Below are 27926 nucleotides of genomic sequence, written 5' to 3'. Positions count from 1 at the left end.
ACAAATTGGGGGAGGAGCAGAGGGAGAGGGAGAGAGAGAGAATCCCAAGCAGGCTCCATATGCAGCGCCAAGCCCAACACAGGGCTTGATCCCACAACCCTGGGATCATGACCTGAACCGAAATCAAGAGTTGGACACTCAAACAACTGAGCCACCCAGGCACCCCAGGAATGTGCATCTTTAATAGGTACTCCTGGTGAAGCTGACACGGGCACATCTAGGCAGACCCGCTGCATGGTTTTGTCTCCACTGCAGAGACATGGCTGAGAAAGAAACTTTCACCACTTGCCATTTCTTTTACTTCCTGTCTGTTAAGCACATAAAGTCCAAAAGTGCATGCACTGGAGCTGAGGGAGCTGCAGAGAGAGGGCGGAGGGGTGAAAGGAGAAGGCATGTGCTTATTATTATTATTAGAAATTAGAAGCAAACACTAGAGTTAATAATGTACTGCTGTTACCCGGCATACAGGTAGCCATTGTTTACATGCTTTCATTAGCTCAGCAGACTCACCCACCAGTGACCTAGGCACTGACCTTGGTATTGGGGATGCACTAATTAATAAGACAAAGGACCTGACCTCGGGGAGCATCCAGCTTGGTAGTGGAGGCAGGCAGATCAGTGATCTGTTGAGAACAGTAAAACCCACTAAGAGTAAGAGCAACATGTGCGGGCAGCTCTGGGAAGGGGAAGTCAAGTTGCTCCACAGAGGAGGATGCATTAGAACCAGACTTGTTCAGCTGGGGCTTACTTGGCCAGGAAGAGGGACTAGTATAGGGCCAAGATCAGCACCAATTAGCAATGACCACAGTGTAGACTCCATTTGGGAGCAAGCAGCGAGAGATCTGTCTGAAGAGATGGAGAGCATTTTCCAAGGTCAGCCTTGACCTCCTCAGGGGTTTTCAGAAGCCAGCCCACAAATTCCATCTAGGCCAGGGCAGGGTTTTCTCATGTCTGTCCAAGGTTTAGAATTTTTAAGTTGGAATATTTTAAGGCAAAGAATGCTCCTGCTTGCTGCTGCTTTCACCATGCCTTACATTCAACCCTCTTCTTACATCAAGTCAGCGGCCCAGCCCCAGAAGGCACTTAGGTCTGCCACTCTTTCTAGGAGAGGGGGTTCAACAGAAAGCAGAAATCAGAGTAGGAATGTGGTCCCCTGTGCGGTTTTATGAAAATCAGTCTGGTGATATGTGGTAGACAAAATATAATTGGAAGATGAAAGAATAGCCAGGAACTTCCTCAATGGTCTGGCCCAACTTTCCCCATATTTTCTTGACTCTGTACCCTCAATATACATAGAAATCACATACGTATCTCATGTCCTAATACAGTATGGGTGCAAGTAATGATTCTGTACCCACCTCCAACGTGTGGGTTTTTTCCCCACACCAACAAGCAATTCTCCAACATCAGCTGGATGTCCTATAATCCAACTCAATTCTGAGACTATCTACACAGAGAAAGCATCAGATCCAATGGGTTAAGGGCTCAGTCCCACCAGACTGCTCCACCCTCAACTTCAGATGCCAATCACAAGTGCAGGTGGCCCGTCACCTGTACTTCTGTCCAACCAGCATGTAGACCAGAGGCTCTAATGACCTTGGTTCTAACGACCTTGGGTTCGATTAATTTGCTCACAAAACTCAGAAATATTTTACTGACTAGATTACCGGTTTATTATGAGGGATATAGCTCAGGAACAGCCGGATACAAGTGATGCACAAGGCAAGATACGGGGAAGGGCACAGAGCTCCCATGCCCTCTCTGTGCCCACCACTTTCCTGGCTACCTCCATGTGTTCACCAAGGCAGAAACTTTCTGAACCCTGTCTTGTTGAGATTTTATGGAGGCTTCATTACTTAAACATAATTGATTGAGTCATTAGCCTATGGTGGTTGTTTCAACCTCCAGCCCCCTCTGCCCTCCCTGGGAATAGCGGGTGGGACTGAAAGTTCCAATCCTCGAATCACCTGGTGGCCTCCTCTGGCAACCAGCCCCCACCCTTAGGTGACCCAGGGGCATTCCAAAAGTGACCACATTAACATAACAAAAGACATAGTTATTACTCTCATCACCGGGAAAAATCACAAGAATTTTACCTCCGGGCCAGTAAGAAGGACAAAGACCAAATATGTATTTCATATTATAAATCACAATACCATAGTTAACTCATAGAAAGAAGAATTTAAATGAATGAGCTAAGGATAAAATAACACTTCTTTTAAGGCTTTTATTTTGTTAATAATACAAAAAAACCTTTTCACTGAAAGGAATTATTACGAATGCTGATGTTTTTAGTGAGTGCTATGTGGTTGATATGTTTTATTATGTTTGTGCTATCTTCATATTAACATTGTGCAGTTCAGTATTTAGAAGATCGGGTTTTAAGTGCAAATTACTTTGATGCTTGATTCTTACAGCTTTCAGAATTGAAAAAAGATACCACAGTAAGGTACAGACATCCAAATGAAAAAAGTGCTTCATTGGCTGTGCTTACTAAAATATTAATGTTTCAGTCTTCCTCACCAATTATACAAAGGCTTTTGTTTAAATCCAGCTGGCAAATTTCCATTTTTTCTTGATGTCCATCAGTTGTTCTTGTGTATTTTATATTTTTAACCAGAAGGTTTGAAAACCACCCGAACTCTTCATATGGAAGATGTTTAATTAAGCTGGGCATTAGGTAGGCCAAACATCAACACTACCAATTTCTTGCTGTTTGCCTCTGTTTGCATTATTAATGCTATCTTCTTGAAGTAGTTTCCTCTGGCGGGACTCATTTTTAAGCATGTATCTATTTCTTCAGGGTTTATTTAGTGAAAACAAATCATAAATTCATTTAACTTGGCTCACCTGCCCTGCAGAAGGTCAAGTTACACAGAAAGCAAAGGAGTGGGTGCCAAGCCCTCCAAGTTTAGAGCCCCTGCTCTATCTCAGGCCAGTGTGGCCAGGCTGATTGGTATGTGACTTTGGTATGTGACCTTGGATAGCCTGACTGACAGAGCAGTGAGTGGCCAGTACCCATCACATAGTAAATACTAGAAAATGCAATGTCTTTCCCATTGTTTGAAGTTCTAGAAATTCTAATATTTTCTGCCCACACTTCAGAGGCTCATCTTACACAGGGCCTGGTGCCTGCAGGTCTCTTTTAGGAGACCTCGGTCTCCAAGGTGAGGAGATACAGATGAGATAAACGAGACAGTATCTGGAGTGGGGATCAGTTGATGGGGGGGAGGGGCAGGGAATAAGGAGATCCAGGATGTCTAGAGTTTCTAGAGGGGTTGGCAGGGTTGTGGGGTGTTCATTCTGACAGACAGCATTTCCTGGGATCACAGGTGCTTGGTGGTCTTGTTCCAGCATGGCCTCCCAGGCCAGAGGAAGATCCAAAGTCTGGCTCTGTCCCCTGCTTCACTTGAACTCTATTCCTCTGTTCTCCCCAGCCCCCACCCCAAATCACTGAATGGACATGTGAGGCAAGCAGCGGACCCCAAATCCTAAGACCTGGGTTCCAGTCCATACTTAGTAGCTGTGTGACTCTGGGCACAGCTTTCTCATCCACAAAATGAAAATAAAGGAACGAACCCTGCTTGCTTCACAGGATTTTAATGCGGCTCAAATAAGACAAGGCACAGGCACGTGTGAAGGCTCTGAAAACTACAAAGCACCATATAAATGGATGGCATTATTATGATTTAATAGTATCTTGTGTGCATGGTGATTGATGCACCAGGCAAGGCATACTCCCTCGCTCCGGCCTTTGTTTTTCTGGGACACATTCTAGGAGGGTGTGCAGCTATGTGGTGTAGGAGGCAGCCACCGGCATGAGTAACCCATGGGCAGTGTGTCTGCATAGCTGAACATCCTAAAATACCACTGACCTCAGGCATCCTGAGACTAGAGGTCACACTTGGAAGCTAGGTGGCTTGGATGGTACAGAGGCTGCTGGGGGTTCTGGAGCCAAGGAGCAAGGCCAAGACCACTGGAAGCAGGACTTGGCTTCCATGGAAACTCCCTACTCTGGGCATTTATTCCTTCAGTTGTTCTGAAAGAAATCTAAGAGGCTGGCATGAGATTCAAGCATTGTTTGAAACTGGGAGATAAAACCCCTTATTGTACCTGCTTTGGTAATTTGAGTTTTGGCTTGCCCTGACCCCAGGTATAGTCAGTCTATTAACATATTTACCGGATGCCCACACAGAAGGATAGTACAGACCCACACAGTGAAAGCACTACAATCTGGGAAGATTGAATACAGGATAAATGGATAATAGGTAGATAATAGATGACAAATTAATGATAGTGATGAGAAATATGATAAATTCATGATAGACATAGACAGATACTGGATGGAGGATTGGACAGAGAAGTATAAACATGAAACGATACTAACATCAGAATAAAAAGAACAATTTAGTGAGTACCTACAATGTGCCAGGTAGCTTCAGATATGCCCTTACAGCTGTCCTTGAATTCTTTTTTTTTTTTTTAACATTTATTTATTTTTGAGAGACAGAGTGTGAGTGCAGGAGGGGCAAAGAGAGAGAGAGGGAGACACAGAATCCAAAGCAGGCTCCAGGCTCTGAGCTGTCAGCACAGAGCCCAACGTGGGACTTAAACCCACAAACGGTGAGATCATGACCTGAGCCGAAGTCAGACACTCAACTGACTGAGCCACCCAGGAGTCCCTGTCATTGCTGAATTCTTCAGCAACACTGCAAAAAACCATCATCTCTGTTTGTCAGAAAAGGAAACCGAGGTCCAAAGAGGCTTAAGTAACCTGCCAAAAGCCACCCAGCCGGCCTGTGTTCTTTCATCTAAGTCTCACTGTTCCTGAGTCATAGGACACCCCACTCCCACCCCAGCCCCAGCTCTGAATTGTCTTTGTTACTTGTGAGCCTTTGTTTTATGTGAGAACATCTTGGAAACTCTGAGAAAAGCCACAAACCACTTTCCATTCAAGGAGAACCTGAAAACCAGCTCTTCAACCAGGCCTGTTTCAGCTGCCTTCAAGGTTCCCAGGTGAAAGCAAGGCCTCTCCGGAGAAACCAAAGAGCTTTCTCTTTGGGCGCACAGAAATGTTCGCAAGGCAGGCCAGGCTGGGGCGCACTAAGGAAACTGACTTGGAGCCAGAGGCTTCTATGGGGCACTGCACGCCGATGCCCACCCGTTCAGTCCTACCTCCTTTTACTCCTAGCAGCTTCATTTGCTCCCTCTCTTACCTCTCTCCTGTCTCACCACCTTCTCACCTCCAAGACCAGCTGGGGTAGGGCAGGAGCTTGGCCACCATGTCAGGAGGGCAGGAGGGCCTCAGGGCTTCCTGCCACAGCCTATGCTCTCTCCATCAGACAGACTCCTGGCTCCTGGCTCTCTCAGGGTGCAAAGCCAGGCCTCCGGGAAATCCCTTGTGCCTTCCTATGGGGCTGGAGCCAGGAGTGAGTTTCGGGGCCACTGGTTATGGTGACAGGGAGGATTCAGGAGTGCATGCACACTGTTGAAGAAGTTCTGTTAGGATGTTCGATGGAGTATGGAGGACGGATGCTCCTAGAGGGACTTCACAGGGAGTTGAAGAATCCTCTGTGTGAGGGACAGAGATGGTGAAAGAGGAGACAGGGACAAATCTAGCCAGTCCCTCCCACCTCTTTCTGCATTGGCTAGCTCAGCCTCTGTCCTCCATTCCCTTGGCCCCAATATCTCTTTTTGAAACTTTCCAGCCTGGAAAGCAGGATGTTCTCAGATCTGCAAGTGTCCTTTTACATAGACTAGGCTTTCTGATAGTTTCAAAGGTGCTCTTAAAATGCACAACAAGGAATCAGAATTTTAGAAATGATTAAGTTCTATCTTCAGAATGGGAGGCTGAGAATTAAGGAGGTAAAGTGGCTTGTCCAAGGTCATATGTGCTGCTAACTCCTGCTCCATGATACCAGGATAGAGGTGTCGTCAAAATTTAGAACCTCCCTCTGAAAGGGACTCCTCTTCCAGGCGTGGTGGGTGCGGTCACCCACTGTATTTGACTTCCATGGGTCTTTGATCTTTGCTGGCTGTGGTCCAGGAGCTCAGCTGAGACACCAACTCAGAATCAAACTCCTGGCAGCCAATAGCCATAGTAGGAGCTGAGTGATTCCCACAGACACCCAGGACCAGGTCAGAGCTCCACCCAGGGGAGGAGCTGTGGGAAGCCCTGCCCACTTGCCTGCCTAGCCGGTCCTGCAGCTCTGTCTACCCCATGGAGAGAGCCACTCCATCAGAGAGTGGCCTGTGCCTGCATCCAAGGAGTCAGGGCTGAGGATGAGGAGACTCTTGGGGACCCAGAAGATCATGTCCTGCCTGAATGCCCAGCCTGAAAGCCTGAAGGGCCTGCCCTAACAGGGCCTCAGCAGCTGCCTGGTAAGAGAATTGCTGGCCCCTCTGTACTTGGAGGGAGGAGAGGGAAGGAGATTCAGATACAAGCTGTGCTGGGAGTGAGGGGAGGGGCCCTCGCCTAGAATTTGCTAAGCATCTATCCACTGCTGTCTGAAGAACTATTGATTACTCTCCCATTTCATAGTGGAGGAAACTAAACCTCAGGGAGAAGTAATATAGTCTCCGAGTCAGTGGCAGAGCCGAGATGACAGTTCCTCTTGCCTGACCTTCCTTTCTATGCTGCAGACCAGGCCCCCACCACACAACTTCACCTGCTGTGATTTTCTTAGGGAGGGCCCAAGGCAATAATCCCTTTCCTCACCTCAACCTAATTTGGGCTCCACTCCTGCTTCCCAACAAATGATTCTGTCTGTGCTGAAGTGACAGAAGTCAGGGAGCTGTGCCTGCGTGAGAAGGAGGCTGGGCATGACGCTTTTGGGGCTCACTGTCTATGTGATGGGGATTCTGGGAATGGGAGCAGAAACCTGCATGTACTGCAATTACCTCTGCTTCTCAGAGCCAATCCAGAGAAAGCTGCCATCTGCCACGTAGGTGACCCTGAAGTCCTGTGTGTGACCCCGTCCTTCTGGAGGTGATGCCGAAATGAGTGCCCTCAAGAGGATGCTGTAGTCAGCTCATACCGTGGGTGGCAGCATGGGGTATAGAAAGAGATTGAGCTTTGGTTCTCATGGTCATGGTGGGATCAATGAAGTCCCCACAGAGGCAGAAAGGAGAGAATGAAAATTAATATTTATTGAGTGTTTTCTCCTCCCGTTTGTCAGATAGGAAAGCCAAGACTCTGAAAGGTTAAATGACTCAGGTGTATCAACCCAAAGCTCAAGCTCTCTTCTAGAAGTAGAGGAGAGATCCTGGCAGAAAGCTCCTCAGAGTAGGGGAAGAGTTCATAGGCCGCCCCTACTCAGGAGCCTCCAGGAACATCGTGAGTCCCATGTTCCCCGCAGGTGCGCAGGGTAGATGCAGCTGGACTCTCCAGGTCCCCTGTAGCTGTGGCGACAACCCTCAGGGCACTGCCCTCTGGTGGCTCAGTGGGTGACTCTGCTAAACGCCATTCCCATCATCTGTATCAGCACTGGTGGCTGGAGCCTTCATTCAGGCGGGTGGATACACAAATCGTCACTTGATGGTTGGCTCTATCGCCACATGAGAGGAAAACACACCAGTGCAGTTGCCATTTGGGACATACTGGAGATACAGCACTCTACCCCAGAGATGGATTTGGTGAAAGAAGGACCAGAGTCAAGTGTAATCTAGTTCACTTTGGGAGCTGGGGTCGTCTTCCCAAATGCAGCGCAAAGAACAGGGTTTTGGAAGAAGACCTGGATTCACATCATGGCACTTAACTCCTACGTGGCCTTGGCCAAATCCCTTCACCAATCTGAGATCCAACTCCAGAAATTAACACCTACTAGGCCAGATGTTCATGAGAATTAAATGTGATTAAGCACCAAACACAGCACCTATAGCACCTGAGAGCATCTAGAGGGCTTTCTCTCCCTCTCTTTTCCTCCTTAATAAAATGAGACATGCTCAGCAACCTGACAAGATAAGCAGGGACAAATGGGATCACATTTCCAGGTCTGGTGTGGGCAAAGCTTTTTAGGACATGAGATTGCTTGGGGCAGATTCAGAGGCCCAAGGCCCAAACATTCTCACTTCCTAACATAGGGCTGGGCACGGGGAAAACACGATTCAATAGGGGTCTTAGAGCTGAAGCTAGATTGTTCCCCAACTTGCCTGATAAAGTTCAATTTCACATAGGAAGAGAAAGAATTTAGGAATATCCCAAAATGAGAAAGAAGCTAATTCAGACCAGACTAGGGAGAAGTTACAGATGGCCATGGGCTAGAGGGCAGAGACTGAGCATAAGTGGGTAGGAGAGTGTTGGTGGGCAAGCCTCCATATCTTTGCCCAGCATCTGGAGGGCTCCACCTTTCTTTGTTCACCTGGAAAAAATGCAAACACATTCTTCAAGAATCTAATGACCTTCTCTATGACTTCCATTCTGGCACTGTCCCACCCTCCACCAATGAAACTGATCACTCACTTCCTTTGCACACCATGGATCCTTTGCCTCAGCCCCTGTTACAGGACAGTCACAGGAACACTGTGTCACTTCACTGCTTACACTCCCTCTCTCTCACTAGATGGGAGCTCTGGTGGATACCTCATACATGTCTGATTCCCAGAAGGAGCTTGTAAAGCCTTTGGAAAATTGAATGAAGGAATGGAGGGAATGATGCTGGGGATGGGTGAATGGACAGAGACTGGGAAGATGAACTAAAGGAAGAAAGTTTGAATATGATCATTGGTGGACTGATAATGTTGATTTATCAAAAGATGAGTGAGAAGGAAAGGGCTGAGGTAGAGGAATATGAAGAAGTGCAGAGTTCTAGAACCTTACACACATGCAAAGATGTTCATTACTGATTTTGTAACAGTAAAACATGTGGAAATAACTTAGTACCATAAGCAGGACATGTGTTATATAAATGTTGGTATGCTGATCTTATGACATACTTTGAACCATTAGGAGGAATGAAGCAGATCTGTAGGAACTGACATGGAGAGGTCTCTGACATTGGAAAAGAGCATTGTGTCATGGTGTAGTGGTTAAAAGTGATTGGGTCAGCTTGCCTGGATTCAGTCTGCCCCTCACTTGCCATACAACCTTGGGACTGCTTCTTATTCTCTCTAAGCCTCAGCTGTTTCATTTGGGAAAATGAGGAGAGTGGTAGTCATGACTTTAATGAGTCACAAGGATTTCCAAGATTCTTAGCAGAGTGCAAACATGCATTAAATATGTAATAAATGTTTGCTATCATTATTAAGCAAAACAAGTAAGTAGCAAAAAAATGCATGCTATAACACCAATTTTACTTTTTAACTGTTTTCTTCATATTTATATACATGTATATATGCGTAGATAAAACAACTGTTGACAGTTGATTGTCTCTTAGGTACAAGACTAGAGGGAAGTGAGGAAGAGCCTTTATTTTTTAGAGAAATTTTGGGTTCATAATAAAATTGTGCCCCCCACCCACCCCACACACAACCTTCCCCACTATCACATCCCCCACCAGAGTGGTACATTTGTTAAGCTGATGAACCTACAGGACACATCATTGGGACTTCTACTTTCAACTTTCTACATTTCTGTCTTCTTTTTCACTTCCACAATGAGCATGTATCCATTTTGTAGGTAAAATTATATTAGTTAATTAATTGTTGAATCATATCCTAAGCCCCAGAATGGTTAGCCTCTTGAAAGTAGCCTGGTTGACACAGGTTGCCACAGAGGAAGGGGACAAGCCACCCTGGGACTGCCTGCCTAGGTACAAGGCCGGAGCCGCACCCGAGAACCCCCACTCTGCTGTCACCATCATGACAGGTCACAGGCTCACCTGCCTGGCTGCTGGCTACTCTCTCAGAGGAACATCTGACAGTAGCTCCCAAGCCTGAGGAGGCCAGGCCCCGGGGCCATGCCTTCCCTGATGGTCCTCATGCTCACCTAACCAGCTGAACGGCTTTAGAGTGCCCAGGGAGCAGGTCTGGAAGGTTGGGAGAGCAGCCGATATCACTGGTGTGAGGCTGCCAGCCCTGGACTCAAAGTCTCCTCTGACATTCACTAGCACAGTGACCTTTCTGTGAGCCTCTGTTTGCTCATCCCAGTTCGGGATTAACCTACCCACCTCACAACGGCACTGGGACATGGAGTGAGAAGATCCGTGGGAAAGTATCTAATGTATTCTTTGCACATGGATGGTTCTTGGAAAGTCTACTTGTGTGTTTGTTTATTATTGGGAAGTTTTCATTTCCTGTCTACATGACCTGCTTAATAGACTTAGACCCTTGGATAAATGGCATGGTCGGGGTGAGTGCCTAGTTGGGGATGTCCTTCCTGGCAAAGTCAAGATAAGGAGAGGGTAAGGACAGTCCTGGGGTTTCCAAAATACACAGTCCAGGATGGACTGGCTGCATTTCTGGGGCTGGTGAACTACTCTCTAAACAAGGTGTCAGCCTTTATTTGGGTTGGATATAACATGATGATCCTCCAAAATGGAGTCATTCCTGGATGGCATGCAGGGAATGGAAGGGATAACCAAATAGTATAGAAAGAGGCTGCTCTCCACACATGTTGAAAAACTGCTGCGGCTGATGACCCACAGGACGGAGCTGGGCTTGGCAGAGGTGAGCCCTTTGGGTCACCTCTCCTGCCTTGCCCATCTGTTTTCCCAGGTGATTGCTACTTTGGCCCCTCTCTGCGTGAGCGCCTTGTCAACATGAAATACAGTCTCCATTTGACCTTTGTGTGTCTGAGTCTCTTGACTCCAAGGTGAGTTTGCTGCCCTATAATGACCTTGGTCTGAATTGCTTTGAGTATGTGGTTGAAGTAGGAAGGGTGGCAGGTCATTAGTAAGAAACTAATGGCAAGACAAAGCCTAGTCTGTCCACCTCCTTGAAACACCCAGACAACACAACTCCCTGCCATTTATTCAAGCTTCCAAAATGGTCATACATGGGTGAACCATTGTGGGTTTTTTTAAATGTTTATTTATTTTGAGAGAGAGAGAGAGAGAGAGAGAGAGAGAGCAAGCGAGCATGTGCTCATGAGAGATGGAGGAGGAAGAGAGAGAGAGAATCCAAAGCAGGTGCTGCGATGTTAGTGCAGAGCCCACTGTGGGGGCTTGATCCCACGAACTGTGAGATCATGACCTAAGCCAACATCAAGAGTTGGGCACTTAACCAACTAACCCACCCAGGTGCCCCCACTTGTGTTTTTTCTAAAGACACTTGGAGGGGTTCCCAAATTACCTCAGCATTCTGAGGTATGCCAAATGGGTAATAAAATGGAATGGGATAAGGACATATTAATTCAGCAGCTTAAAATTAGAGATTTCTCTCTGGGAAAGTCACCACTGGTACATGGGCACAACACACAGACATACATGCAAACACAAGCTCAAGTTTGTGTGTGTACATGCTTATTCACAGATAAGCAACACTCATCTTCTTTTCCAGGATGTGCATCCAGGGGAATCAGTTCAACATTGAGGTCAGCAGAAGTGACAAGCTCTCCCTGCCTGGCTTTGAGAATCTCACAGCAGGATATAATAAATTTCTCAGGCCCAATTTTGGTGGTAGGTCATCCTTTCTGTCCAGTACAACAATTCAAAAGAAGGAGAACAGAGACAATATGCAGAGGAGGGTTTCATGAGATTTTAGTTGACTCCTTTTTCTGATCTACAACCTGTTAAGGATTAGCAATAATGGATGAGGACAGCAAGTGATTTTCACACTATTTTGAAGAACGTGCTTTGCTTCTCAACCTGCAGGATGAAGAAATCCTCTTCCCAGCTGAGGAGGTGACTAGAGCCTCTAACAACCTCCTACACACTGTCTTCCTTCTACCCCCACTTCCAGTGTCATTATTTAAGGACCATGCCACCTAGTCTTCCTGCCTCCAGCCTGGTCACTCAAGGCTAACCCCCAACGGTGCCACCTAGATGGCCTGCCTGGGTCCTTTTCCTGCTCAAAATACCTGCCTATGTCCCAGCATCCTCAGCATAGAGTCCAGAGCCCTTTGCATGGCACACCAGGGCCTTCCTAGGCCAGCCTCTATCTCTGCCAGTCTCGTCTGCCCCAACTCCTCCCGCTATGCCCTGCCAGGAATGTGCCCCAAACACTCCCTGACCTCCTTGGCTTCCCTGGTCTCCTGCCTTTGCTGAGACTGTTTATCTGCTGAGAACAGCTTCTTTCAAATTCCCTCCCTGGCAAAATGCCAATTTTTCTTCACGGCTCTAATCGAAGGCTTCCTCCTGTGAGAAGCCAGCCCTGATTCCTCTAGGCCCTATCCCCATTCTTCACACTTTACTTTGAACATACTTCCAAATCCTAGCCACTACCTGGCAATACCATCGTTGCCACTGGTTTTATATCTGTCTCAGCTTTAGGCTACAGTCTCTTGGGGGAGTCTTGCTTTATTTACCTCAGTAAAGTTACCTCACTAACCCTAGCAGCAGCTCAGTGCTTGGCATATAGCAAGTGGTCGATTAGTATTTATTGATGGCATGAGGGAAAGAGGGAGGGATGAAACCAATAATATACCTCCTCACAGAGTCTCAGTCTCTCTGTGTCTCTAATGTCTCCTTACGCAGAGCATAAAGTGGTAGAAAGAGGTTTGGAGTTGAACAAACCTCCATTTGGCTCCTGGATCTACTGCTTGCCCAACACCTTAGCTTTCTAAGTCACCTCTCTATAAAGTGGGGATATATCTTCTGCCTCACAGAGAGGACTGATTGAAATGAAGTGTGTGAATAAGAACCATGGCACCTGCCATATCATCAGGATGCAGTCTATTCTAATCCCCTTTCCTTCCTGCTCCTCCCCTCACATGACAAAATTCTCTGGTCAAATCTAGGATTAGTGGGTTAGTCCACTGGAGAGCCAACACAAAAGGGAATTATCCATGCAAGATATTCACTGGGGCAATATCTATGACAGAATGTGGGGTGGGAAGAGAGGGAAGCTGACCCCTGGGGAAGGAGAGAGGGAGGGAAGGAAGGTTGGACAGAGGTGTCATAGACTACACTACGGTTCTATGTGTGTGTGGAAGGGCCCCAGAGAATCCTGGAGCCAAATTTGCCATCAGAGGAATCTCCTATCTCTGCCTCCCAGGAACAGTGTGCCTTCATATCCCCGCCACACTCAGTCACTGGTGGGGTGCAGCCTTCAGGAAGCATGGCCTCAGAGCAAGTGCACAAATAGATTTCAGAGCACAGGAGCTGGGCCAATTACACCCACCTCAGTTGGAGATCCGAGAGACCATTTTCATGGCCACACAATTGAGATTTGAGGTCCTTACTTTAACAAACCTAGGAAGGCTTCAACCTCCCCTAGTCTTCCCAGGCCCAGCAGGACACTAATGACAAGCATGTGAGTCTGTACACCCTGGTTAGATCCAATTCCTCTGCCTCCCAAACCCCAAACAATAGGCCAGGATACTGCCCTTCTTGTTGCCTGTTCATAGGTTGACAACAGGCAAGATTCTTGGGCAATGAACCTGGGGTGGACCCAAGGAGGGTGAGGCCCAGATCCACCTGGGGTGAGAAGGGGGTAAGCGGTCCTTAGTCAAAAAGAAGGTGAGCCCCAACACCTTGGCAATTGGTCTCCTAAAGGAACTACATTTACGTGGTGGCCGGGAGTTCCGTGGAGCAGCCATGTTTTCTGTACTGCCTGTCCACCCAGGTTTTAGGTCCCTGGGGTCCTTAAGAGAAAAGACCTCCATAGGGTTTTTCAGGGAACAAGGTACACAGAGCACAGATTTATAAACAAGCCCTAAGAACACTGTCCAGGAACTGGCTTTGACCTCTTTCCTAGGAGGAAGCTGCCCTCTGGTGGCACAGCTTACTTTGATAACTCAAGGGGAAGAAAGCAAGTTCTGGTCCCTAAAGAAGCCAACTGAAGCAAGGCCCAGACTGGACTAATTAGATACAAAGTAAACAGAAAGCACAGTGGGATGGAACTTTTGTGTGTTTTCTGTTCTCCATGTTCCTCAGGGAGAGCAAATAACACTCAGCCACTGCCCACTGTGCTCCAGGCACTTAAAATAGATCTTGTAACTTTCCCAACCCAACCCATAATACCAGGCACTAGTAGCTCTATTTTATAGGTGAGAAATTGTAGCTTAGCAATTTGCTCAAGGTCACACAGCTATGAGGTGGTGGGCATAGGATTCAAACACTCTGGCTCCAAGCTCCTTTTCTCAATTTCTGCCTTGAGGGGCAGAAAGCCACCTAGCACCATACTCCTTCAGCACCTTCCACAGTCTGTCCTCAAAGATCTCCCACTTTTCCACCAAGTATTAACACCAAGCATTTACTTCATTACTTTTAATTGCATTGGTTCTAAAACTCCACTTCCAAATTCCCACCTATATTCTATGGCTTAGTTTCCTTCTGTGAATAAGTAGGTCGCTTTGTCTGATTCCTACCAATTAGATGGTTTTAAGCTTCCTTTGAATTTCACCTCCCCTCTTCCTGGTTAATGCAGTGTCACAGTCCCCTGACACACCCCTAGTTCTTTATTACAAGAGAATGTTGTTGCAGCTATTAACCTGGTGAGTAAAGTTGTTCTTTTTCCAGAATGAGCTAGGATTAAGGAGGAGAAGAGGGGTAGGCAAATGCCACTTACTGAGCCTCTGTTATTATGTGACAGACACAATCCTGGGAGCTTTGTACAGATAACTATTCGTGAGCACCTCCTACACATCTGGCTGGGCAGGCACTTCACACGTATCCCTCTTGCCACCATCCTGCAGAGAAGCTGCCACATGCCGAATCTCCTTTAGCCCTCTCCATGACCCTATGGTGTCATTAGCATTATCCCCACTTGTAGGTGAGAAGTCTGCAGTTCCGAAAGACTCGGTAACTCTTCCCAGTTGTAAGCCAACATCTTTCTCACTCCTGGGCTTTTCTTCTGCATCTCCAGTCTGAGGAAGAATACACTGCCCTGGCCTGGCTTCTGAGAATGGTGGCCCCAAGGCCTCTGTCTCCAGAGCTGAGGCGGGCGCTCTCAGAAGTTAAGCTTGAGGCCCAGTATCTATGTACCAGATCTCATGGGGAAGGTTCTGGAATTCTAAATAGTTTAGGCTTTTGGGAGAGTAAAGGAAGAGTAGCAAAGCATCAGGAGGTGAGCAGGAGCTCAACCATGAGCAGTCTTGAATGCCATCTTGTGGTAAATTTACTTAGTTGAGGGGAAAAAAAAATGAAGATCTCTGTGCAAAATCCTAAATCCCCTACTACATTTCTAAATAATCTGTCCCTTGCAAAGCACCACAGGAAAAATCCTCCAAGTAAGAAATAGCAAATACAACTACATCCTTTAAAATCTGCACTAATGAACGTAGTGTGGTCTCTCTTACACATTAAGCTATTTACATATTTGTGCATTTTTTATACAAACATTTTTCATACATTTTTTCCCATTCTACACAATGGTTCCTCCTGACAGGGGTGGGTAGATATCCACCTTTTGCTTTATATACTTCTAGAGTGGTTAAAATTTCCCAATAGGTGAATGTTGCTTTCATAATTTTATAATTTTTAAAACATTGTGCTAATGTAGTGTGTTTGTGTCTCTGTGTAAGTCCTTCTGGTTTTTTCTTCATTCTTAGGAGAACCAGTTCAGATAGCACTGACTCTGGACATTGCAAGTATTTCTAGTATTTCAGAGAGTAACATGGTAAGTGTGGCCCCTTCATCTTCCACCTGAGGAGACCTTCTCCTCGTGTTTTATGGGGATACACCTTCTAGCTACTCAAAAAACAGAACAGAGACTCACAGCCCCCATGCTCTTGGAATGGCAGAGGCTGGAAACCTATCCCAAAACTCAAGAGAGTGGAAGATTCTTATAAAACAGATCTTCTGAAAAGGAAGGAAAGTGGATTCAAAGGCCAGGAGGGAAGAAATGAGGGAGGGGAGCGGGTGCATCTGGTAAGGGATGAAAACCGGGGAGAGAATCAAAGGGCAGTGGGGAAGCCTGAATATCACATGGACCCTCCCAGGGCGGAAGCTAAGCTAAGCTAATGAAAACCAACACTCGCATGACTTCTTTCCACCATCCTCTCACTTAAGAACACCCAGTACAGATAAGCTGACACAAAAAGCAGGTTGCCAAGGGGCCCACTGTGCAGTCCGGGTACGATCTTGGACAACCTAAGCACTTAGCTCACCAAAACCTTCAACGGTTTGGAGGGGCTTTTGTGATAGAAGGTAAGTAAGTTAAGGCGCTAAACATGCTCCTATAGGGCTCCCTTTTGGCAGTGACGGTTACTCTCTAGAACAGATAAGGTGCTTTCTTCTCTTATTGCTAACAGGCTGCTCCCCCAAGAATAAGACTTTGTTCACCAATGTCTATTATAGTACGTACTCTTAACCTAAGTGGAGGTGGGGAAGGGAATACGACTTGACCCCTTCCCTTCCGTTTTCAAAGTCTTTCTCCCCCCAATCCATTTCCACTACCTGGCTTCCCCCTCAGGACTATACAGCCACCATATACCTCAGACAGCGCTGGACGGACCAGCGGCTGGTATTTGAAGGCAACAAGAGCTTCACTCTGGATGCGCGCCTTGTGGAGTTCCTCTGGGTGCCGGACACTTACATTGTGGAGTCCAAGAAGTCCTTCCTCCATGACGTCACTGTGGGCAACAGGCTCATCCGCCTCTTCTCCAATGGCACAGTCCTGTATGCTCTCAGGTGACTGGGTGGCTGCAACCGCAGGGCTGGAGGGGAGATGGCTAGAGAAAAGGCATAAATATATCCTGGATAGTTCTGAGCAGCTGTCAGATAAGCACCCCCACGTCCCACCCTTGTCATGCCCCTGCCTTCCTAGATTCTTGTCCCTACAATTGAAGGGCCCTCCCTCAGTTCAGTTTGGCTCAATAAGCAACTACTGAATGACTGCTCTGGGCCAGGCCCCACTCTGGACACCGAGAACACAGAGCTGAATGAGACATTGTCCTGACACAGATGAATAACAAAGGGAAGTTCAGAATCCTAGGGAGTTGGGGAGTACGTTAGAGACAGAACTCTGAGCTGAGTCTTAAAGAGTAAAAGGAAGTTAGCAAGAGAAGACGGGGAACAGCAGGAGGAAATGTAAAAATTTTTCCTTTCATGGGACTTAGTGGAGCTAGAGTTGCTGCAGAATGCATCTCTACTCGTCTGAGTCATTTTTGTACAGAGAATCAAAGCACAGTGCCCCAAGGCCTCTGTCATCTGCAACCACGGCCTCCCTTTGTCTCTTCTCCAAATCCCTGAGGCCAAAAGTTCCTTCCACCCAGTAGAAGTTTATCAAGAGGCTGGTTGGCTAGAATAGGGAAGGTGTTCCCTAGGTGCTGCAAGAGGCAACCCACAGGCAGAGGCTCAGGGCTGTTTGCACAAGGGATGTGCAAGGACCGGACAAACCATATGCTCTCACAGTCCTTGGGTAGAAGGCTGAGAACCTAATACTCTTAAATCCCAAGAGGCTGCTGTTAGGAAACAAAGACTGAGCTAACCAATAAACTGAATTTTTGGACTGCTCATCTGACATTCCTCAGCCACACTGAATTATGCAAAAACCAGCCCAAACCCCAACCCTTCTTTCAAGAAGCTAAACTAGACCTCTCCCATGACACCCAGCTCCAATCAACACTAACTCTTCCCATGGGTGTACGTGTGTGTGCATGGATGTGTCTGTCTGTATTTTGCACATAAGATAATCTGTTTTGTACAAGGATTACAAATTATAGATGACATTTAACAGCCTCGCTCTAGAATTAGACATATTTGGGGGTGAGTCCCTGTTCTGTCCCTACTCTGTGACCTTAGGCAAGTTGCTAGACTCTCTGAACCTCGGTTTCCTCAGCAGCAAAAGCAGAATGATTTTTCCTACCTCATAAAGCTGTTGTATAAATTCAAAGGGATAATGCATGTGAAGCACTTTCCCTGGGGATTGGCTTGGGGTAAGCGCTCAGTAAATAGTAGCTGTTGTTACTCTCTCTCCCTTAAGGGAGCTTCCTCAAGGTGGGCACCATGAACACAACATTTCACTTTCCCCAAGAACCCAGCACAGTGCTTAATGACGACACTTAATAAAAATGTATGACACTGAAGGAAAAGGGAGATAAAGGTGGGCCAGTTGAAATCTCCACTGTGAGGGCTTTATTGAGGTTTAATTGAATGTCCCTGAATGTTGGTCCCTAAGAGCCACAGTGCCTGGGACCCTCCAACATCCTCCACTTCCTCTGCAAATGCTGATCCCCTCCAGGAGGCAGGGTCCTGGAGAACTGCACAGCCAGCAGACCTGGGATCCAGCCCCAGCTCTGCCACTAAGAGCTGTGTGAGCCAAGGCAAGCCGGAATCTGTTGTCAAATGGTGACAGCAGTGTTGGGATCTCTGTTCTAGCTCCTCGTGCGTTTGTCAGGAAGATTAAATTTTAAAACTGGATGCAAACGCATCTCAAGCCAATGAGTGATTCTGTTCTGCAATATGTTGCACATTTGCCTCTTCATTGCCAACATTCTTGCTTCCTCCATCCTGGGCCCCAGCTTTTACCACATCTCAAAGATGTCACTTAGCACAGAAAAGCTCAGGAATGTTTTGCGTGTAGGCTCCAAGTCACACGTTCACTGTAAGGGCCAAGGTGAAAGTCTTCTTGGAGTTGCCCTTAACAGGGAATGTGTATTTTCCCCCACAACACTCCTTTTGAACCCATTTTTCCTTTCTTAGAATCACAACGACTGTTGCATGTAACATGGACCTGTCTAAATACCCCATGGACACACAGACATGCAAGTTGCAACTGGAAAGCTGTGAGTATATATCCTGCAGCCCCTTGAGATGATTTTCCTGGGTGACTTAGATCAGTGTATTCATGGAGAGAGACCTATACACAATGGCCTTTCTTTTCTCGGTGTTGATTCCAATTGATTAAGCCCTTCTGAGTGTTTAGCCAGAGAGATTTAGAGACCTCTCAGCAACAAACCTTCCAATATGACATCTTTTGGGGAATGCCGCTGTGCACCAACACTAAATATTTCCACCTAAGAGTAGACAGGACAGTGAAGGAAATGGGGGTCAATTGGATGAGGAGTGGGACTCAGAATCTGAGAAGGCACCAGAAGCCAGAAAGAACACAGCAGGGGTAAAAAATGGTAACGTGCAAAGCAATCATTGGCATTCGTTGCATCTGCTTCTAACTTTGAATTTTTTTTTTTCAACGTTTTTTATTTATTTTTGGGACAGAGAGAGACAGAGCATGAACGGGGGAGGGTCAGAGAGAGAGGGAGACACAGAATCGGAAACAGGCTCCAGGCTCCGAGCCATCAGCCCAGAGCCTGACGCGGGGCTCGAACTCACGGACCGCGAGATCGTGACCTGGCTGAAGTCGGACGCTTAACCGACTGCGCCACCCAGGCGCCCCTACATCTGCTTCTAACTTTGAAGAGAAGTTGTTTGGAGTGTGTGTGTGTGTGTGTGTGTGTGTGTGTGTGTGTACTTTAATACAGTGATGCCACTAATGGGAATTCAAACTGCAGTCTGGGGATTTATGATGAAGAATGAGCATTTATTCTAAGTTGATGTGTGTCAAATGGCATTGTTGAGTAATATCCATTGTTCTGAAATGCCCACCAAACTTGGGAAAGTGTACCTGTGACCGGTGTCCTAGGAAAATAATGGCTCAGAGAGGAGTTATCAAGGCATCAAGGGATGGCTTGTGTCAGGAGGAAAAACCATAGTCAAGCACTGGACATCAGTAAGCACGTCTTACATGAGGACACACGTGGTCAACATCCAAGAAGCACAACCATTATGAGGCAGTAGTCATTTTTCAGAAGTAGACATTTAATTAAAGACTCAGACAGGCAGATTAATTACCTTATTGATTAAATACATGAAAAACCTACTTAAAGCAAGACAGCTATTTGGGGGCAGAATAAAACTTGAGGATATCAAAAAGAGAACTCATTTTCAACCCCACATGGAAAAAGTAATTGCCCTCCATGTATGGCTGTGCTCATCTCAAATCCCAGGAGTGAGATTCTCCTGGAAACTCCAGCACTCTGCTTGCACAAATACCATCCCCAGTGAACAGGGGAAGCATTCACTGAGTGTTTCTTAGCAGTTATTTGGGTACAGAAACCTCACTGAGGGCTTTTTTTCCTGAACACCATCCCTAGAAAAGAATTGCTACCAGCCCACCAGAGTAGTGATAATGCCATGATTGTGAGCATTTTAATACTTGTAAAAGTACGGTGTCTGGGTAGAAGCATGTATGACTCACATTTTTTAGCTATTTTTGTATTTCTCTGGGCTTCTAGGCATATTTGCACAGCTAACATCAGTACATTTGGGGGTGGTTCTGAGAGAAAACCCACAGACAATTTTTACCTGGAAATCCTCTAAGAACCCATGACCACTTCTCTGCCCTATGGAGGGAAGATAACCACTGTTAAACAGTGGATACTACAAGCTAAGACTTAACAAAATGTTAGTCCCAACACTGGCATCCCTCTTCCCAGTAGCCTGGGAAAATGAAGGCAATACACTTCCATGGTTAAGATCGCAGGTACCAAAATCACTGGGTTTTTCCTGTCACTAGCTGTGACTCTGGGTGAGTAGAACTAACCTCTCCTGACCCCAGTTTCCTCACTTGTGAAGAAGGAAAAATAATACTGTCTGACTTAGAGAGTTATTTTTTAACAGCTTTATTGAGGTAAAATGTACATACCACAAAATTCAGCCCTTTTAAGTGTGAAGTCCAAAGATTATGGGCAAATCTGCCCAGTTATGCAACCACTGCCACATTTCATTGTTAGAACATTTCCATCAACCAAAAAGATCCTTGTGCACATTTGCAGTCTCTCCCATTGCCGCCACCCGACCCTCACGCCCAGTTAACCACTAATCTACTTTCTGTCTCTATGGATTTGCTTTTTCTGGATATTTCATATAAATGGAATCAATGCACCGTGTGGTCTTTTGCATCTGGCTTCCTTCACTTAGCATGTTTTTGAGGCTCATACATGTTGGAGTGTGGATCAGTACTTCGTTCCTTTCTATTGCTTTATTCCTCGTTATTCCGTATGAAAGAGTACAAGTAATACAAGTCCTTTTGGCTTGGTTCCACCCTGCAGTTATTAAGAATAATGCCACTGTGAACATTTGTGTACAAGCTTTTTGTGGACATGATTTGATTTCTCTTGGGCAGATGCTTAGGAGTGGAATGCTGGATCAAATAGTAAATTTATGTTCAACCTTTCAAGAAGCTGCCAAACTGTTTTCCAAAATGGTTGCACCATTTTACGGTCCCACCAGGGATGTTCCAGTTTCTCCGCGTTCTCATCATTGGTTATTGTCTGTCTTTTTCATGACATCCATTCTTATGGGTGTGAAGTGGTATCTTACTGTGATTTTGATTTGCTTTCCCCTAATGGTTAATGATGTCGAGCATCTTTTCATGTGATTATTAACCACTCATCTGTCTTCTCAAAGAGCTATTCTGAGGATTAAATGAGATGATAATATTGTAAAGCACTTAGAAATGCCATTGCTTACTAAATGATAGATATTATCATCACCATCATTGTCCATGGGTTTTGGGTTTAGACTTTCCTGAGGTACAATCCTGGCTTTGTTATTAACTTGCCCTGCTATCCTGAGAAAGTTGAGCAGTCTCTCTGAATCTGAGAATTTTCATGTATAAAATGGGCAAGACATTACAATTCCTCGATTCTAAGGTACAGCATTTATTGAATAACATTTTAGGAAAAAATGTAAGCTCTACTTTATATATATGTATGTATGTATCAACTCTAAGATCCATCCCAATTTCAAAAAATGTAAAAAAATTTTTTTACTGAAGAAATATATAAATGTCTACCTTGCAAGTCTGTGAGCATATTAGAGATATAAGGTGTAAAAGACTCACCATAAATGTTTCATAAAAGGTAGCTATTATTACTATTATGGACTATATTAGTAAAACTGCTTTGAGATTTACCAAATGCCTATGTTAACAGACATCAATAAAGTGGCTAGTGGTAGGTTTCTTGTCTTCTGTTTTTGCATTTTAGCCAATATGGAAATAAGAACAGACCGATTGTGAAGTCTCTGAGAACATTTTCAGAGCTGCTAGATTGTCCTGAAGGGCACCATGTAACATAGAGCTGTGTGTGTGCACAGACAGGAGCTCAATAAATATCATTTCAATAATGAGGATGGCCACTTCCAGAGGCCTATCATCCACCAAGTCTAAATAATGCTTAGCATAGAACCGGTTTTCAATTGATGGCAAATAGCCTAGCAGCTCATCCTATTCTAAGCAGATGCAGCAACCGCATGTGAGAAATCATGCCAAGTTTTGCATGGGATCATCCTTGGACTTAGTTAGCACCATCGAGGCAGATCTCCTGTTGCCCCATATTGTAGCATTTTCCAGACGAGTTCAATCTGCTGCCTCCCTGCATTGACTTGCACTGTTTGACTTACCAGGGGGTTACGATGGGAACGATGTGGAGTTCAGCTGGCTGAGAGGGAACGACTCGGTGCGTGGGCTGGAAAACCTGCGTCTTGCTCAGTACACCATACAACGGTATTTCACCTTAGTCACCAGATCACAGCAGGAAACAGGTAACTTGGGAGACACTTTGTACAAAAGCAAAATAACTGCGTTGCATTTTGAGTCAAAAATACGATTTCTTTTCTAGTTTATCTCTTTTTTTTTTAACGTTTATTTATTATTTTTGAGACAGAGAGAGACAGAGCATGAATGGGGGAGGGGCAGAGAGAGAGGGAGACACAGAATCGGAAGCAGGCTCCAGGCTCTGAGCCATCAGCCCAGAGCCCGACGCGGGGCTCGAACTCACGGACCGTGAGATCGTGACCTGAGCTGAAGTCGGACGCTTAACCGACTGAGCCACCCAGGCGCCCCTAGTTTATCCCTAGTTTACCACATGCCTCCGCAGTGTGGTAGGGCCATAGGGTTTGGGCTGGGCACTAATACCTGCTTCATGCCCAGTATTGACATGGCCCCCAAAGGGCTCCCAGTCTAGTGAGGTAGATGTCAAGGAAGCCAGCAGGTATAATGCTACAGGAATACTATGATGGAGAAAGGCACAAGAAAAGGATCATGGGTGGGAGTACCAGTACCCCTATAAATCCCATTCTATACAATAGCAATTTCTTTCATTGAAACTGTAATGACAGTTCATGCTTAATTAGGTTTTGGCGTATAACAGATAGCTTAATGTGAATATAGCTAAGTTAAACATCCCGAAGGGAAACCACTCTGCTATGTGAACAGACATTGTTTCCTATCTCTTATTTACCCTATCAGGAAATTATACACGACTGATCTTGCAATTTGAGCTTCGGAGGAATGTCCTGTATTTTATTTTGGAAACCTATGTTCCTTCCACTTTCCTGGTGGTGTTATCCTGGGTTTCATTTTGGATTTCCCTTGATTCAGTTCCTGCAAGAACCTGTATCGGTAAGCAGCTCCAACAGGAGATTTCTAAGAACTGGCATAACAGGTCCTTTTTGGTTTCTTTTTACCTTCTACCAGGTTTGGTTTTTTTTTTTTTTCACTGATATTCACAGGGCAGTTCCAGGAGTTGGTTTCTTGAAAGATTCTTTCACAGAGAGAAAGAGACAGAGAGACAGAGACAGAAACAGAGACAGAGACAGAGAGTGAGGTACTACATTTTTAAACATGTTTTACAGTGATAAGGGAGAATTGTGATTGGATGTCTATTGCCAGTTATCTTACATACTGAACACCCCCCTCTAATGGGAAGACAGAAGATGCAACACTTAGAAAACCATATCACTCATATCCATTCAAAATGGACAAATCAACCCTGCTCTAGAAGACTGCAGATTTTTCAAAATGAGCTGTTCCATTTCTGAGTCCTGTCCCCCTTGCCAAGTTCTGAATGGTGATGGTCTGCCAAGTAAAGGTGAAAGGTTCACTGGCCACTGATGTGGGAACATTGCCTACCTGTTTTCCCAGGAGTGACCACCGTACTGTCAATGACAACACTGATGATCGGGTCCCGCACTTCTCTTCCTAACACCAACTGTTTCATAAAGGCCATCGATGTGTACCTGGGAATCTGCTTTAGCTTCGTGTTTGGGGCCCTATTGGAATACGCAGTTGCCCACTACAGCTCTTTACAGCAGATGGCAGCCAAAGACAGGGTAAGAATTTTGAGGGCCCTGTATATATGATTCATCACTTGCCATGTGCTGGTCTGTAGAGAGGACCCCGACTGGTTCCTATCCCCAGTGATTCTCATCCCTGTTCAGGTGGAGGCATCTGGAAGTCATGACACCTTTTGAAAAAGACTGCTCTTTTTGTCAAGTACAATGGTATATTAACATGTTTAATTTTCTAGCAGCAAATCACTGTTATCTGCATGCAACATGAAATCACAAGCATCCATGAAAAACCCAATATCAAACCAAATGTGATCAGCTGCTTACAAGTTTCATATTAATATGCAATTACTATTTAATTATTTTGTTACATTTTTGTTTTCTTAAATTATACAAGTAATGGTTTACTGAAAATGTATGAAAAAAATTAAATTGTGGCAAATTTCTCGATTAGCCTATATTTCTGCTAACAGGGAAAGACTGCCATTATCTGAATTAGCAGTGAAACACTGTGGTCCAGCTCTCAGAATAATAACAATCATTATTATCAATTGAACATTTACATGTGCCAGACAGTCATAAGCCCTTTGCAAATATTAGATCATTTAAAATACTCCTAACAACCCAGGAAGGGTATCAGAAAGGAATCCAAACAGCCCAAAGACCCAGTTGCCTGCTCCCTTATGTTTGACTCATGAGCAACGTTTCACACAGTCGTATTACCCAAGTACCAAAGGCAAATGACTCTATGTGCCAGCCAAAGAAGAATATGGATTTCACTCATTTTGCTCTCTATAGGCTTCCTTAAGGGGACAATGGTTAATAACAACAACAACAAAAATCTGAATTTGGTAGATTGGCAAAAAGGGATATGGAGAATTACTAAGATCCTTCATGGAAGACACCAGAAAGCCCTTATTTGGCTGTGTGTACAAGAATAGCTTCACTACAAAGTAGTGGCTATGTGCTGAACATCTCATTTAGTCCACCCAACAGCCTATCAGATGGCCACCACTGTTATTCCAAATTTACTGTTGAGGAATCTGCTGCTCAGTAAGACCTCACAGCTAGTCAGTAGCCTGGCCAAGGATCCAAACTCCACTCTGTCTGACTTCACTACACTCCCCACATGCTATGCCGTTCCAGGCATGTTGGAGAATGACAATTCCCTGGAATTGTAGGCAGCATCACTATTTCTGTTTGTGTGGCAGAGACTTTTAGACACTGCTGATTTCTGTCATCTCTCATAATTAATCCCTCCTCACTGAGACAGAATGGGACTCATCAAATACCTACTAAATGCTTTACATAATTTATACCATCTTCCCATCCGTCTCATGAGGTAAATATTAATATTAATATCATCACCATTTTGTAGGCAAGGAAACTGAGTTTTAAAGGGATTAAGGTGACTGAAATTTCATAGTAGGAAGAGGCAGAATGGAATTTGAACCCAGATCAGCTAACTTCAAAGGCTGAGCATTCAGCACACAGCTCTGCATATCAATAGAAGGCAATGGTTATTCTTCCCCTTATACAAGCTGAGGACCTAGGGATAGGTGCCTATAAGCAGGATAACAGGACTGCCAAGTCCGGCTCACTAGCCAATTACTGAGGCACTCAATGCCACTTTCTATTAAACCTAATTATTCAATACTTAGGCTTCTAATTATATAAATACCTGCTTATTTATTTTGCTAAGTCGAATCTTTCAAGCTGACCACGTTGTCTATGATCTAGGGGACGGCGAAGGAAGTGGAAGAAGTCAATATTACTAACATTATCAACAGCTCCATCTCCAGCTTTAAACGGAAGATCAGCTTTGCCAGCATTGAAATTTCCGGTGATAATGTTGACTATAGTGACTTGACCATGAAAACCAGTGACAAGTTCAAGTTTGTCTTCCGAGATAAGATGGGCAGGATTGTTGATTATTTCACAATTCAAAACCCCAGTAATGTTGATCGCTATTCCAAATTACTATTTCCTTTGATTTTTATGCTAGCCAATGTATTTTACTGGGCATACTACATGTATTTTTGAGAGTATGCTGAATTGTTTGCATGCCATGGTTCTTCAAAAGAACAAAGTAATGATGCAAGCAGTTTTCGAAGCCAAGTGTGCATGCTAAACAAGTGAGTAGATAGCATCTGAGCATTTCTCCTCAAAGAATATTCCCCTACCCGTTATTTAAGCTGTGTAGAAGTCCTAGCATTACAGAGTCTTATAATAGAAATAACAAGTCATTCCTTTTTTATCTTTACCAAAGACATCCCCATGGAGCCTAAGATTACAAACCTACTCAGGGTTGACTATTTGCTCAGTGACTCCCTGGTCTGCATTTACCTCATGTAAAAAAATGAGAAGGAAACTATTATATGTATTGAGTAACCCTCAAGTGCCAGGGGTTGTTTCTAAATTAATCATACGTGCTATTTACTAAATCTCTGCAGTGCTTATAAAATGTATTGTTACCTATTTAGGGAGTAACACTTTCTAGTTTTTGTTTTTGATTAAAATGAAATGTGAGCCTAAGTCAATTCACTGAAAGTCACTGTACTAACTCAATACCAAGATGAGTCTTTAATACAGTATTTCATACTACAGCAGAATGGTCCCCAAACTCCAATAAGTTCTATGACTAAAAAATCACATGTAAATGAAGAAAACATTAATAGATCAACAATATCAAATGCAAATTTGTTTCTAAGATATAATGGATTCCCCTGAATCCAAACTGAAAGGGCTCTGGGGCTTTACTCTCCCATTTGATATGTCTTATCATTTTACTATTATACATACACCAGTCCTCAACAATGCTAAAGCCCTTTCCCCACATCAGGGATAGAAATGGAAGATTGTTTAAAAAACTTATTCTAAGGAGTCTTACTAAGAGCTGCGGCCAACAATACATGCAGAATTGAGTCCATTTCTATCTGCTACTCTGAGCACCACGTTCCAAGCAGCAGATCTCCTGCATCCTTCCAAGAGGAGCTCTTAACCCTATACTCTAATGACTAGGAGGGATGCTTATCAGATAATGAGCTGCATTACCAAGAAACAAGTGGCTTACAACAAGCTTGGTCTTGCTCAGAACCCCGATCCTTCTAGCTGGACTACTCTGAGTAGCTTTTCCTGCATGAGTAGGAGAATGTTGGCCTAGAGTCCTGAACTTTCTGAGTAACAATGGGACTTGTTCCAGAATATACGTGCAGGATGCAGATGAGCTATCTTTTCCCAGTCCAGCCACTCTCACTCTGACACAAGAAGCACATTATGTGCATCCTTACTCCTTGGTCAAGCTCAGCCAACAGCATTATAAGTGGAGACTTGTCAGCGTGCCATGAGGGAGGCGCCAGGATGGTGGAACAGCACGGAAAGTTTTTTTTTGCATTGCTCACCCCTGAGATGTCAGTTCAGCCTCAACCTGCATAAAAAGAATCCTGCCATCTTTAATTCTCTAACTTCTTTTGTTATGCCTTTACCTTTTCTTTCAGAAAATGTATGCCTTTACCTTTTCTTTCAGAAAGAAACCATGGCTTCTCTCTTCTATAACCTCCTGTACCATAGGCTCTCATTCTTTTTCTCTTTTTGATAATTCTCACAATTCAGTGTCTAGTGAGCTTTTAACATAATGTTCTAATGCAAATGAATTAAATGAGGTGGAACGTGGTTGTATGGTTCAATCATATTTGTGATTTTAAAAAAAGTTTAAAAGGAAATATCTGCTCTGAAACCCTGTTCAGGCATTATATATATTTTTAAAAAGCTGTAAAGTGTGCAACTGTGAAATAAACATACCATATTAGCTAC

At 44.9% G+C, this 27926-nt stretch overlaps 1 protein-coding gene and 1 long non-coding RNA gene across 2 annotated transcripts; one reads left to right on the top strand and one right to left on the bottom strand.

Annotated features, from left to right (window-relative positions):
- Positions 1-118: 118 nt before the first annotated feature.
- LOC122224709 lies at positions 119-22595 on the bottom strand. Its single transcript, XR_006204894.1, has 3 exons — positions 22446-22595; positions 16576-16711; positions 119-356 (listed from the first exon to the last, which is right to left on the bottom strand). It is a non-coding gene; the product is annotated as an uncharacterized LOC122224709 (long non-coding RNA).
- Positions 10672-27926, top strand: LOC122224702 (gamma-aminobutyric acid type A receptor subunit pi). The gene is made up of 9 exons (XM_042946883.1): positions 10672-10750; positions 11437-11555; positions 15590-15657; positions 16408-16670; positions 18684-18766; positions 22449-22586; positions 23293-23445; positions 23968-24155; positions 25854-27926. The coding sequence occupies exons 1-9, from the start codon at positions 10698-10700 to the stop codon at positions 26154-26156; spliced, it is 1368 nt and encodes a 455-aa protein (XP_042802817.1). The 5' UTR covers positions 10672-10697; the 3' UTR covers positions 26157-27926.

This window comes from Panthera leo, chromosome A1 (assembly GCF_018350215.1).
Source record: "Panthera leo isolate Ple1 chromosome A1, P.leo_Ple1_pat1.1, whole genome shotgun sequence".
In the NCBI taxonomy this organism is placed as follows: Eukaryota; Metazoa; Chordata; class Mammalia; order Carnivora; family Felidae; genus Panthera; species Panthera leo.
Note: the sequence above shows the minus strand (reverse complement) of the source record. Positions and strands in the feature narration are given on the sequence as shown.